This window comes from Podospora pseudopauciseta, assembly GCF_035222475.1.
Source record: "Podospora pseudopauciseta strain CBS 411.78 chromosome 7 map unlocalized CBS411.78m_7, whole genome shotgun sequence".
Classification (NCBI taxonomy): domain Eukaryota; kingdom Fungi; phylum Ascomycota; class Sordariomycetes; order Sordariales; family Podosporaceae; genus Podospora; species Podospora pseudopauciseta.
This window is the reverse complement of record NW_026946667.1, coordinates 82,333-96,686: the sequence shown is the minus strand read 5'-3', so window position 1 is coordinate 96,686 and position 14,354 is coordinate 82,333. Positions and strand designations below refer to the sequence as shown.

General features: G+C 51.6%; 3 protein-coding genes and 1 non-coding gene across 4 annotated transcripts; 1 reads left to right on the top strand and 3 right to left on the bottom strand.

The window, feature by feature from the left end:
• Positions 1-2,783: 2,783 nt before the first annotated feature.
• On the top strand, positions 2,784-4,772 carry QC763_0102150 (uncharacterized protein; the record flags this gene model as incomplete). The annotated part of the gene is made up of 3 exons (XM_062906412.1): positions 2,784-3,281; positions 3,379-4,293; positions 4,392-4,772. 3 exons carry the CDS (start codon positions 2,784-2,786, stop codon positions 4,770-4,772), a joined length of 1,794 nt encoding a protein of 597 aa, XP_062761317.1.
• A 580-nt stretch (positions 4,773-5,352) lies between these two features.
• QC763_0102140 lies at positions 5,353-5,450 on the bottom strand. The gene has a single exon. It is a non-coding gene; the product is annotated as a tRNA-Pro (tRNA).
• Positions 5,451-5,459: 9 nt separating this feature from the next.
• Positions 5,460-6,928, bottom strand: QC763_703150 (uncharacterized protein). The gene is made up of 2 exons (XM_062915320.1): positions 5,940-6,928; positions 5,460-5,817 (listed from the first exon to the last, which is right to left on the bottom strand). The coding sequence occupies exons 1-2, from the start codon at positions 6,403-6,405 to the stop codon at positions 5,789-5,791; spliced, it is 495 nt and encodes a 164-aa protein (XP_062761316.1). The 5' UTR covers positions 6,406-6,928; the 3' UTR covers positions 5,460-5,788.
• A 5,664-nt stretch (positions 6,929-12,592) lies between these two features.
• Positions 12,593-14,028, bottom strand: QC763_0102120 (uncharacterized protein). The gene is made up of 2 exons (XM_062906411.1): positions 13,525-14,028; positions 12,593-13,462 (listed from the first exon to the last, which is right to left on the bottom strand). Exons 1-2 carry the CDS (start codon positions 13,768-13,770, stop codon positions 12,725-12,727), a joined length of 984 nt encoding a protein of 327 aa, XP_062761315.1. The 5' UTR covers positions 13,771-14,028; the 3' UTR covers positions 12,593-12,724.
• Positions 14,029-14,354: the final 326 nt, after the last annotated feature.

Here is a 14,354-nt window from a genome sequence, read left to right as displayed (position 1 = left end):
AACAAGACCGGCAATCTCCATGGCTGATGATTGATGTGAACTGAAATCTTAAGTATTGATGAAACGGATGGGGGTCTTGGACGCTTATGTGCCTAACAATTGAATTGAGATTTAATTTGTGGGATAGTGTGTTGAAGTTCTCCCAAAAGAGTCTGATGTAGCGTAGAACTTGTCATCTACTTGTCATCTTTCCAACCCAAATCTCATTCGTTTGTGCTACCTTCTACCCCGCTTCCTGCTGCCTGCGATATTCAAGCCACGCCGATGAAGGCGACTCCAAAACCATGCTGCCCTACACAGACCCACATCTTTGTCGGTCAACCAATCCAGGGCTTCAAACATATGTCACAGCATGTGACCAAACAAGCAACGTGCCATTTTCCAATGTTCCAAGCTCACAGTAGGGTTCGTGCCTTTCTATACCCGTGCCGAATTTCAACTTCTCAACACTGTAGCAACAATGTCTGCCAAAGTGTCTGAACTGAATGCACAATGCGCCAATCTTCTCTTGGCAACAAGCTCTGACAAACGGTTGGAACCTCGATTTCGTGCGCAGTTCGATGACATCCTGTTTCGATTGACAATATGGGCCGCCTATTTGAAGGCCTTGCCCCGAGACTCCCGACTCCACTCCGATACTGAGAACAGCCATGTATTGGTCTCAATGCTGAAGAGGCTCAAGGCAAATCTAGAAGGTGCTCTGGAGGCCGCCATGCATCCTGCCCTCGATGAAGAAGACGAGACTCGGGTTGATGGGATCAGGACTGAGTCCGTTGTGTCACCTAAAAGCCAGGGTCGGGACACACTCTCGGATATTCCATCGTCTATGGAATTGTGTTCTTCGTCCTCTGATAGTGCAGATGCTGTCGACGAGGGTGGCGCTGAAGAAAGGCTTGGACGAAATGGCTCTATGACCATCGAAGAAACTGTTCGGGACGCCAGCGATGTCCTCGACAACATGTACCGCCTTACTCATCTGCTAAGATCGAAGGTCTACCCGACCGAGGATGCAAAAGTCCGACAGTATATGGACGAACCGAAATCAGAGAAGGAGAACGACCAAATCAAAGACCTGGAAGATCGCGTCCGCACTCACCTAACTGCCCACTCAGGTCGGATATCTCAAGAGCTTGTGGCTAGACTGATTTTCGCTTCCAGATTTCGAAGAATGAAACTGTGGTATCGCAAAGAGCATCACGATATACGCAGAAGGGCCGACAAACAGCGACGGGATGACGTAGAGCCTGCTACTGTGGAGACGCAACCGCCTGAAGCTTACCAGAGCTCTGTTGCGTCGTCCGGAACTTCGGGGGCCCAGCAGAGCAGCATCTTCTCACGGAAGAGGCGTCCAAAGCGACCATCTCGCCATAGCGCAAGCCGCACAAAGCTGGTCCGCTCAAACATCGACACATCGTCTGACTCTCCTAAGCCATCGGTTCCGTACGCCTCCAGTGTTGCAGCGTCACAGATCACTCTTTCAGCAGTGAACAGACGAGAGAAACTCGAGATTCCCCACCCCCCCGATATAGAAGATGTGTGTCCCTATTGCTTTCGCAGTCTTCAACCGGAAGATACAGAGATGGAAAGATGGAGGTCAGTCTTTCATCCTCTTTTGCCTGTACATCACACATCCACAGGTTACCTATTAACCACCGGTCCTTTGCAATAGGCGGCATTTAGTCAAGGACATGGAGCCCTATGTATGTCTGGTCGACAGTTGTACTGAGGGTGACAGGCTTTTCCACTCCTCCGAGGACTGGCTACACCACATGCAGTGGACGCACACACTAGTCTGGCAGTGCTTGGTTCCTGGAGACGAGGAGTACCAATTTAGGTCACGCCACGAGCTTGAGGAACATGTCCGGTCAGCACATAGCGATATCGCAACTGAAGCCGAACTCCCAAGGCTATTGCCGAACAGCGCTCTCCCAGCTGCTGACACCTTCGGTTTCCTCGCAGCCCTCACAACACCTGGGCGCCCCACCAATTCAGAGAGCCTCCATTTATGTCCGTTATGTGACAGTTATCGCCCCTCTTCAGGAGGTAATAGCTTCGAAGAGATCCAGGACCATATCCTTCTTCACTTGGAAAGAATAGCCCTTTTCTCGTTACCTGACGACCTCGTTGACAACAAACTGAGGGTAGACGAGGAGACAGATCACTCTTCACTAGAGGGATCCAGAGAAGGTGAACTAGCCGAGGATCAAATGATGGAACACAATGTGGCCGAGAATGCAGCAAGCGATGATTACTCAACAGGGAACAAGTCGATCCAGACTGACGTCAAGATTGGCCTGGGTGCCAGGATGAGTCATCTGCTTGTGGGTTTGGGCCCATCACGCGGAACGATACCAGAAGAGCCTCATGGCTTGCCCGCCACCAATACTTGGTCTCCGGTTGCTCCGGTCTTCGCCAGCCCGCAAGTCAAGGTTACCATTGATCGAGGAGAACCAAATGGCGATTATCGCTCTATCGACCCATCAGAGCAGAGAATATTCGAATACGAACCGGAATACGAACCGCCATTCGGCTCGAGATCCGACAGGATGAGGGATATTATGGTCATCATGCAAGATGACAAAGGCAACACCCCAACAGCAAGTACTTCAGAGGCATCCGTAAAGACCTCAGAAATTGCGGATCCCCTTCCCACCAATATGAACAAGTCTCTTCTCATTCGTCTCTCCCTTCTTCGATGTCCGAGATATCAGCAACCACAATTTTTCCCGCGCGGATCAGTGGAAAGACTTATCACGCCAGAAGAAGTTGTCAAGGAGCTTGGAATGAAACACTGGAACCTTTCTCCATCCCAAGCCCAGTTCTATGGTAATCAGGTTTGCCAACCACAGTTTCATGATGGGAAATGCAGTGAGTCAGGTTATCGGAAAATCTTTGCTGTTTTGGTGATGATGAGACGATCGGGAGACATTGTTGGCTTTGTTGAGCAGAAGATATGTGATGGGCACCTCCCCCTAGAAGCTGTGGTGCTTGATGATGTTCAGCTGGAAGTCCGACTGCAGGGAAAAACAAACAAAAAGTTGGACTTTCTCAGCCATTGGGACGAAGACCTCAGACACGAAGATTTCGAAAGGCTCCAGTGGATGATGCTGCCACCTTCCTTTGTCAAAGAAAGGGGCAAGCCTGCTCGATTGTATGAGCTCCCCAAGAAAGTAATAATGCCTTGGCTTTCAGAGGAGCGTGGGTATGATGGGGGTTACAGCTGGGTCACGAAAGTCCAAATTCACCCACAGCACTACGATTTCAAAGAGTTCGAAAGTCATGTAAGGCTGCTTTTTCTTATCTTGTACATTTGTGTTTATTTGGAACATCCAGCTGACAATCATGTTAATTTAGGGGGCATCTGAGGCTGGCTTTCCTATCATAAGCGATAATACTTTCGCTGTTAAACACCTGAAGCACCTGAAGGTCCCCTCAGCGGATGACGCAAGCAATCCCAGTCGGAGCATATTCACAAGCAAAACTGGAAAGACGGAACTACCGGAGACCGTGATGTCCACAAGCGGCACATACAGCCTCGACAACCTCGACATCAAAAAAGAGTTCGAACACGAAATCGAGATCTTAAACCGTCTCAGCTGCAATCCCCACCCTCATCTCATCACTTTGCTTGCTGCATATCAGCTCGGCGACGAGTGTTGCATGATCTTCCCTTGGGCCGATTGTGATCTCCAGAGCATGTGGGCGACCATGCCAAATCCGTCACCTGCACTTGCGAAGAGCAACCTGCAGTGGGTGCTCAGTCAGTGCCTCGGTCTGGCCCAGGGGCTTCATCAGATTCACCAGTCGAAACCTACCCCAACTCCCGGTGGAATGACCCCAGGAATAGCTGAGACAACAGTGTACGGCAGGCACGGAGATATAAAGCCGAAGAATATTCTCTATTTCGCCAATAAGAAAGACCCAGGAAAGCGCGGGGGCCTGGTGATTACCGACTTTGGACTGACACGTTTTCACGTCAACGAAACGAAAACGTATGTACGTGGCGATGCAGTCCCCGTCACACCAACATATCGCCCACCGGAGTTTGACATACATAACTCTCCTATATCTCAGTCGTTTGATATCTGGTCGTTTGGATGCGTATTACTGGAGTTCATCGCTTGGTATCTCGGCGGTTGGGATCTTGTTCGGACGTTCGTGACGAGACGAAAGCTCATCAACCCATTGATGAATAATTGGCAGACTGACCAATTCTTTGAGATTCTCCAAGAGAGTCCAGAGAATGGCCATGAACAGATAGTTTCAGCGCGTGTGAAGAGAGAGGTATATCAAGTAAGCACATCAAGTCTTGTTTTCCCTCTATTCGGTCTTAGAGATCTACCTTGGACCTTATACTCGTCTTTGTGCACCACCTAACTTGAAACCTTTAGTTTGTCAACGACCTTCACTCTCACTCTTCTTGCTCAGAAAGTATACACGGTCTTCTCGAGTTTATCATGAGCAAAATGGTGGTCATAGAATTGAAGTTGCAACACAAACTCCAAAATACCTCACCAGTCAAACACCAACACATACGAGCCACCTCTGGTGAAATTGTAGAGTTCCTACAGGGCCTTTGCAAAAGCCTGGACTCTTTACCAGACTCGTTGGTGGCGACTCCTCGCGCAGCACAGGAGGCAGAGATACCCGTCTCGATCGAGGTTCCAGGCTACCCAGTGGGGACAAGATATGCCGATCTACCCATGAATTCTGGGAAAATCATCAAGATTGCAGACTTGGGTACAGCAGCTGGGTCGGAAGTTGTGGAATAATGATCAGGTGGAAACTGCAAGCGAGAAGATTTCAATGAGAACATCACAGGGGGGGGTTGAAAAAGTTAAGCCCTCTTTACCAGTTCATGATCCTTTGGTTGCTGAGCTTGCTCCCCAGAGAACGACAGTAATCTCAGCCTGCCCACCCTGCCTTTAGTCACGATATATGAATGCACATCAGGCACAGTTGGCTTGCCTGATTTTGCATGATGGATCTTGGTGATATATGGTATTCTGGAATCTCTCTGCTCGCAAATACCTGCCTAGGCATCTACCTAGGGATAGTTATAGGAGGATTCGTAATGGTTACAGTAAGATGCCGTTCTGGGAATTTACCTATCTAGACTCGGCAGCTCCATTGAAGACACGATTCGCCTCATCACTGATGCTCTGGATGTATATTTGAATCGGCCGATAATGAAGGATATTATCTCCATAACCCCAAGCATTTTCTTTCCTGAATTTTCGTCGTAGATGCGATCGCTTGGTGGTGGTGGTTGTCGATCACATTCCAAGACTGCCAAGCCACACTCGGTCAGCAGCGTTACATACACAATACCCGGACATTGACAACCAACAAGGCTCAATGGTCTAGTGGTATGATTCGCGCTTCGGGTTATCCCCACACTTCAAAGGAGTGCTTGTGCGAGGTCTCGGGTTCGATCCCCGATTGAGCCCTTGTTTTTTGCTTTCTTTTCTCACACAACGCCAAACTAGCTGCGCATCCTGCACATCTTCTCTAGGAGTTTACCTGCCATCAGATTTAACAACACATTGTCGACAACTTCTCCGAAACAGAAAGTCTCTCCTGAGAACCCCCGATACCTGGCTTGATGCCGAAATGTATCTTCCCTTTCTGCGCATTGAAGAAGGTGAACGATATCTCAGACCGGCTTACAGCATTAAACCAAGACCGCAACAGATCCGACTGAGTCCTCTTACTATATACATTCACATTTTAACTTTCTAACGTGCCACATTCAAATCTGTTGGAGGACAGCCTCAGTCTTGGTTAATCAAACAGTATTCATTCTCGGCATTTTTGCTATAATTCGCCGATGAAGCCGTTAGCCACCACTAACTTTATCCATCTATTCTCACCAGTATTTTTAGAGAAAACAGAAAAAGGGTATGAAAACGAAGGCCTCAGGAAATAGTGCCACTCACCGAAAATCTCGTCGAACGTCGTCGCGGGCCTCTCATCCTCATAACTAGCGTTATCCCCAAACGGATCCTCCTTCTCATCCGGCAAAAAGCCCGACGGACGAGACCGAGACGAAGACCGCCCGACCCGATTCTCTTTCTGGTATCCATAACTATTTTGTTTCCGTCCCGTCACTCGCCGGGTGATTGATCGAGTAATTCCCGTGACTCTCCGCTTGAGCACCTGCCGCACCCCATTCTTGTCCTCATCTCTGTCGGCATTGGGGAAGCCCTGTCGGAAGCCTTCAGGGGAAATGTTGGATGCTGCGCGGTTGGGGATGGGAGTCATGGGGGAGGTGTTGCTTCGGGCGGCGTAGAGCTGGGTGCCTTTTTGGTAGATGTACACGCGGGCGTCGGCGTCGTATTCGATTCGTTTGAAGCCGTGGGGGATGTCGGAGTTGTCGCCGTCGATGGGCCAGTTGCGAGACATGTCGATGTGGTGTTGTTCTGTCAGGGAGGCGCGCTGGTAGCTTGTGTGTGTGACGGATGATGTCAGATGATGATGGAACGAGAAGAGGGGCTTGTAGCAGCGGATGAGAGAGCTTTCGATTTTATATTGGGCCACGGAGCACACTCTCGGACTGGCTCTCGGGTGGACCAATGGGATACCCTCTTGTGCTCGGGTTTGGAAGAAAGGGTGGTAGGTAGGCAACCTCGAATCTTAAAGAAGCTGGAATTTTCAGGAACGAACTGCAAAATCACTAGGCACCGAATTCAAAAGCGATGAAGGTGTGTCATCGGCCCCCCTTGGGCCGAATGGATGCATATGCACCTCCGGCATATTCAGTGTCGTGTGACTTGTGCACCGAATAGCAGACGGCTGAACAGCGGCAGTTTTAGTTGAAGTTGACATCTGGCGAGTCGGACAGGAATAGAAGATAGGGCTTCTCATGCCCGAACAGCACATGAAGGCGTCAGAAGGTGGTGGCTTAGTGGCAGTAGCGGCAGCTTTGGTGCTGTTTCAGTCGGGTATCGCCGTTGACTTGCATTGCAGCGTGATCAAAGCATGTAGGGCTAGTGACCTAAGAAAGTCACTGGCTGCGAAAATGAGGCCGAATTGGCCAGAAAAATAGTAAACAAATTAGTATTACAGTTGGTTGTTGTTTTTTGAAAGAAAAACAGTAAGAAAATCTATCCCCAAGAGCAAACCGGTGTGGGTCTGGGAAAACCTGGGCCCTTTGGTGCCCCACACCCCCCCACAGACAGCACACCGCCGTCCAAAATGAAGCCATCGCTAATATCCTCGGAAGCCCAATATACGCCCAGATTCTTCCAACTTCCTTTGACTCCTTTGCCCAATGCCCTAGTGGCCTTTTTCCCATACAAATACACGTTTTCCTGCATATCTCAACCCGGAAAATCTCGTATTCCCAATAGCTGTACAAACTTTGCGTGCTTCTCCCTTTGTAGTGCCTTTGTGAATCCATCCGCTGGCATCTCCAACCCAGAGATGGGTTAAATACCAAATCTTCCTTCCTTCACTTGTTCACCCACCCACTTGTACCGTATATCGATACACCGGGTCCTGGCGATATTCTGAGGGTTCAGAACTGTGATTTCGGCGTTCTTGCTGTCGGTGTACAGCATGTATGGCTTTGGCTGTGGCACACCACAGTCTTCCAATATCTTTGACACCCACTGCAATGAATACCCTGTAGGCGTCAGGTTGGCAAACTCTGCCTCCGTCGTACTCAGGGCGACGAAGGTCTGCTTCTTACTCTTCCATAATACTGGCCCACCAGCCACGAAGACGACGTGGCCGCCAGTGGAATATCTCCCAGGTAAGACATCCGCGTGTGAGGCATCTGCGAATCCCACAAGCTTCATATCTTCTGCCGAGAACTCGGAGCCTCCCAGCACAATACACAGCTTCCTGGTGGCACCCAGGTACTGGAAAAGGTGCTTCATCAACTCCAAGTAACGTGGTGAGGGCCCAGAATTGCCCCCGCAAAGGCGGTTGACGGTGAAAGTAATGTCGGGCCGAGTGCCGGTAGAAAGCCAGTTTAACGCACCGGTCTTCTGAATATACTCCTTCACTTCCGCGGTTATTTTCTCCCACGTAAAAGGGAGTTCCAGCTTGGCTGGCCACGGCGTAGCCACGCCGGCCATGTCCTTGTAGCCGAACTTCTCGAGTAAGGCGTCGATATAGCCACCTGGGACAGGTAGACCTGCCTCTTCTCGCGGTTCCTCACGATGTCAAAACCCAAGAACCTCTTCGGCTCGCCTAATTTCTTAATGCCATACTTGCTCTCCAGCCCGGTGGCGATATCTTCAATGATTTTCGTCGTAGGCGCTGATATAAGCAGGTCATCCACGTACAGGACTACCAGGGCACCTGTCTCTTTGTGACGGAACAGGCAGAGGTCTGATGAGAGGGTATCGAAGCCCAGTTCAACCATCACAGGTTTCACTGTCTCGTACCAGTAGATAGGTGACTTCCTCAGGCCATATAATGCCCTCTTGAGCCGGCACACCTTGCCCAAGGGCTTCGCCAGGCCATCTGGTGGTCGTACGTAGTACTGTGCGGTGTCAGGGATTTTGGCGTTGAGAAATGCCATCCTGAAGTCGTATTGAAGGCACTCCCAGTCCTTCACGGCTGTAATAGCCCAAAAGCATTTGACTGCCACGCTGCTCACCACGGCGGCGTAGACGTCCTGTGTGGCCCAGGAGTTCCTGTCAAAATTGCCACACACCACCCACCTCGCCCTGGCCTTCACCTCACCCGTGTGAGGGTCCATCTTCTCATCGTATACCCATTTGCTCGGTAAGATGTTGTACCCTTTTGGCGTATCAACCAGCTCGTAGACGTCCTTTTCCAACAGGCCGGCGTCCTGCTCCTTCATGGCAGGCAGCCAATACTTGTGGTAGTTCTCGAGCTTCCTCGCTTGCCGGTAATTCCTGGGTATATGGGACTTGTTGATGGTTTGCAGAAGGTGGTCGACTTTGACCGTGGATAGGGCGTAGGCCACTACCTCACGTAGTCGTGGGTTGTCGAGATATACTGTGAAAAAGCCTTGATGAGGGTGCTTGCCCTGCTGTAGCTTCTTGTAGAAGCCTGGGCTCTGATTTCTTATTGTTGCTCTGCGAGGCCGCTCCTGAGCCGGCGGAGAAGTCACGGCTTCCTCCATATGGCCTGTATCAGGCTCGAAATCGTCGTCAGAGTCTTCGGCCAGGCTGTCCGTGCCTGAATCCAGTAGACTGCCTCGTACTCAATATCCTTGTACTCGTCGTCGTCAGGCCTGTAAGAATCGCCTTCGTTGAACTTTACGGCGTTGACCTTCACGACTTTGTCAGTAACTGGGTTCCAGACCCAGTATATTTTGCCGTGTATATCTGCGTAGCCGATAAGCTTTCCTTTCTCCGCCCTGGCGGTGAACTTGTCTGAATTGGCCCGGCAGGCCGGCTTGACGTAGTAATACGCGTCGCAAAAGTACGAGCGTAGGTGCCAAATATACGGCTTCCGCTCGCCCTCAGGCATGTTGAGCCTTGTGGTATACTTCTCGTGAGCACTGATATCTCCCTCGTTGACCCTCGAGGGCAGTAGGTTACCCACGTAAACCACAGACTGCATGACAAATGGGAATAGCTTCTCTGGCACCTTGTAGGCCAGTATGATAGCCCTGGTGCGGTTAAGCGTAGTCCTCGCGGCCCTCTCCACCTTTCCATTCATCCACGGTGAGTGAGGAACGGTCTTGAGGATGGTGATGCCCTCCTGGTCGGCCCAGGCGGCCAGGCGGCTGTCGTCAAAGGTCCCAGAGCCCTGGGCAAATTCCGTACCGCCGTCAAGGCCGATGATGCTGATCTTATGTCCGGTTTGGCGCGCGATCTTCGTCTCGAAATCCTTGACCTTATCGAATACTTGCTTTTTCTCCACTGTGAATTTAATCCACTTGTAGCCACTCCACATATCCACGTAGTGGATAGAGTACTTGTAACCCAGATATCCAGGGTTCTTGTGGGTGACGACGTTAATACGGATGAAGTCGAACGGGTTATTGGTCTGCGTAGGGGTCGATGAGCCTATTTGATCTGTCATCTTTGCCATCACGCAGGGCTCGCAGAAAAAGTCATTGCCGACGAGCTTAATACCCGCCTGCGTACAAGCCTTGTAAATATCGGCCTTGTTGGCGTGCATCAGGCGGCGATGCATTACCCGGTAGTTGATAGATGCCATTACGACCTTGATGGGAGTCTTCGCCAGGGATACTTTGCTGAAATCGGCGCCGGGCGTCGTATTCATCTGGTATACGTTGTTATTCCTGGTCAACTCACACACTACCTGGTTAGTACCTCCAAGGACCAGGTTGTGGCTCTTCTGGTCCTAGAAGATACCTTCATCGAGTAGCTTGCCCGCCGATATTAGATTGACGGGCGCCTGTGGGTGGTATACCGCTTCCTTGAGTTCCAGGGTAACGACCTGGCCACTTGAAAGGGTAGATTTCAGCGCTGCGGCTCCCTGGTAGCTGCACTTTGTGATATCTCCTGACGACGAAAGAAACCTCTTTTCCTTCCCCTCAGGTAGTAAGTGGAGCTCGGTAAACCACTTCAGTTTATTGAATACGAAATCCGCGCATCCGGAGTCGTAGTACACGTGGTCTTTGAATGCCTCGACGGCCTGTTGGACTTCAGGGGCATCTACTGACGAGAGTGCTGCCTCTGGGGGCCGAGACGAAAATCCGATTGGTCATCGTCATGGTAGGTGGGGAGCGATATATTGGCGAAGTTGTTGGACAGCATCAGGGTACTGTGGGCAGGTCGGTCCCTCGAAGACCCAGTATTGGTGACGCCACTAGTATAGCCTTGAAGAGTCCCTATTGACGAGCCAGTACTCTGCCGCCTCTTTTGCCTATCCGCTTGTGCCTTTTCCCTGTACTCCCAATCCTTTGGAGCCTTGTCAGGGTCACACCACCAACAGGCCTTGCCCTTCGGGTGGTGACGACCACAGTCTATGCAGTGCTGGTTGCCTTTCCTCAAGCCCTTGGTGCAGTGGTCGCACTTCTTCGTCGAGGTTAATGATGTGGCAGGTGAGGGTGTAGTCGCGGCCGGGGCCTTAGTGGTCTCGATGGTGATTTTGGAGTGAGCCGGCGTGGTCTCCTCCGTAACGGCCTTGGTGCTGTACTCCTGGCAAAGAAGCGACCAGGTCATAGTGCCGTCTTCCATCTTCCTTGCTAGCCGGTCGTACAAACCGGGGTACGCGGTCTTAATGCCGTTTAGGGCAGCCCAGAGGTGAGCCACGTGGCCGATCTTGATTTCCATCGTATCAAGACGACGGCGAAGGACCTCGAGCCGGCTGAAGTAGGCTTGGAATGAGGCGAAGTTGGCACGCTTAAGAGTGAAATACTCCTCCAAAAGCATACCAGCGATGTCGAAAGTGCCGCGCTGTAGGGCTTGGATAATTTTCTGGTATAGACCATAGGCACTAATGCCGTCGGCCTTCTAACCGAGATTGAGAATTCGTTGTCGGATCTCGGGCTTTTTGACGGAAGCCATCATCAGGTTCTGGATATCCAGGTTGTCAGTACGCCATTGGTCGAAGGCAGGTGTCCCTTCTTCCGCTGGTGGCTGTATATTAGCCTTGATATAGTCCTCCAAGCCATGGTACATAAGGGACTGGGTTAACTGAAATTCCTAGCCGGAAAGATCGGTCTCTGAGTTCAGAGCCGGCAAGGCTTGAAAGGTTCGTTGCCTAACCGTAGCGACGGTATTGGCATTCCCTATAGCTTTCATAAGCTCTAAGAGCTGGGCTATGGTGACGTTAGTGCCAGCTATCTTGAAAGAAAAACTGGTTAAAGAGAAGTCGTAAGAAAGACGCTGTGAGAAAGACTTAAAGAAAGGCGTCACCTGACTTTGTGGTCGCCAACAGTGGGTTGAATTGACTTGGGCAGAGGGCGAGATGCTTGCTCCGCTATCGGTCTCCTGATAAGGCAGGACAGAGTTCTCGACTGCTGCCGGAAAACAGTGATTTCCCAGCCAAAAGGTCGCAGAAATGGCAGAACCAAGGAAACTTGGCCAGGACAAGGTTGGCGCCGTAAACCACACTCTTATCAGTGAGGGGTGGTCGGTCGCTTCAACTCTTCGTCAAGATGAGGGTCAGGGTTAAAACCAGGCTTCCGTTGATTAGGAAGTTGGTTAACTCTCTCAACGCCTCCAAAATCGCCGTCGAAAGGTCCAATTGCGTGATATTGGCCTGACAAGGGTCGAAAAGTCGTAAGGTCCGGTGTGGTATTCGGCCTTGCGAGGTCGGGTTGTCGATGAGGGCGTCGACTTCGGTTCGCTTGGTGATTTAAGCGTCAAAAGAGCTCATAACCTGTAGGGCTGGTGACCTAGGAAAGTCACTGGCTGCGAAAATGAGGCCAAATTGGCCAGAAAAATGGTAAACAAATTAGTATTACAGTTTGTTGTTGTTGATTGAAAGAAAAACAGTAAGAAAATCTATCCCCAAGAGCAAACCGGTGTGGGTCTGGGAAAACCTGGGCCCTTTGGTGCCCCACAAAGCATCATATGTGCGTCAAACCGCCCGTCTCAAAAGCCACCTAGGCACGATTGCAGTCCTTCTTATCTGGTCCGCAGCCTTGTTTATGAAATCGCCACCATCACAGGCACCTAAGAGACAGACATGCAAGAATGTCGCGATATGCAAATGCTATATTTGTGTTGGACAAGACCAAAAGTATATACAAGAATTTGTGCCTCTACCAGACAATACTCCATCACATACTCCCACCCACGAGGCCTACTTCGTTCATTCCTTACACGCACTGGTGATACCACTGGTTGGTGGTGTTGCAAGTCGAACCAGCAGCGCAAGTGGTGCAGCCAGTGTAGCCCTGACCACCGCACTGGCCGTACTTCTGAACAGTGCAGCCACCGGGGCTGCCGCCGCCGCCGTTGCCGGGAGCAGGAGTGCTGGTGGAAACAGGAGGAGTAAGGCTGGTGGTGGGGGAGCTGCCGACAGCGCAGGTGGCCTCGCAGCCGCTGCACGCGCTTCCGGCAACCTTGGTGCTGCCGCCGGCATACACAGGGGGGCCGGGGATGACATAGTTGGTCATGGCACCGTGGATGTTGACCTGGACGCCGGGGTCGGAGGCCTTGAAGTGTCCGGGGATGGACACAGTAGGGGGGCTGGCGCTGCCACCGCCGGAGACGGTGATCTGGTAGCAGGTCATGTATGGCTGAGCACCACCGGCACCACCGGCAGCGTGGAGGGCAATGGCCTCGGCACGGAGGAGGTAGTCACCCGAGGGGATGTCGGATGGGATCTTGACGTTCATCTTGCCGCAGCAAGCGTTGAGATCCTTGGTGCCCCAGAAATCATCGTCACCAACGCGGCCGGAGGGGTTCTTGCGCCAGCCATCGTCAAAGATCTTGAACCAGCCGGTGGAACCATCGGCGGTAAGGGCGTCAGAGACCTTGGTGAGGTAGACGGAAACGGGGCCGTGGTGGGCGCCACCAATAGCCTCCTGGGAGCAGCTGCGATCGCCGTTTTGCTTTTATACATGTCAGTGGGTTTGCTCTCTCTTTCTGTCTAGACAACTGTGGCTTCACTTACAGCGTGCATCTCAACAGTGACGGTGCCACCAGCGCGGACTGGGCACTTGACCTGGGGTCTGGTGCCGATGATGTTGCAGCGCATGTCATTGGAGTTGTAGTTGGTGATGGGAGAGTTGGACTGAGGAAGACGGGCACATTGGCTGCCGAAGTCGGTTCCGTCAACCCAGAGCTGTTGGAAGGTGGAATGGGCGGCGGCTTGCTGGGCCAAGAGGGCCGCCAGGGCGGTAGCTGTGAAGGACTTCATGGCTGCTGATTGTGAAGGTGCTGGAGGCGGCTGCTTTGGAGTTGTCAAGGCAAGCTGAAGGCTGTCACAATCATCAGCCCTGGAAGATGGCGGCCATGGATGGATTTATACAAGTCCACACCCAAGGCCTCCACGGTGGTATTCTACAATCCTGTTCTTTGGAACTTTTCATTGGAAAGTCGCACCGGCTCCGGCGGTCCTCCAATTTCCAGTCTGTTCGCTGCGGCTCCTCCTGTTTACTGCTCGCTCGGCGATTCCCAACGGCGTCCCGTGAACAGATCTTGGTGTTGTACCCCACACGAATACCACCCAACACGTGGTCCGGGGTGCGTGATAGCTTCCAAAACCGGGTTGGGTGGAGAGAGACGATTGGTGGACCGCGAGGCGGTTAATCACTTGGTTAATCAATGCGGCAAGACGGAATGGGACTGCCGTCCGCCACGATCCCAAAAACCGGGGCAACGGCGGATGACGTCCCGTCTCGAGGTTTTTTTTTGACAAGTCATCCGTCGTCGACTTCAAGTGCATGAAGATGCCAAGCCAGGTCTAGACTACGCTTACATGACCTGCTATATATTAGGTCT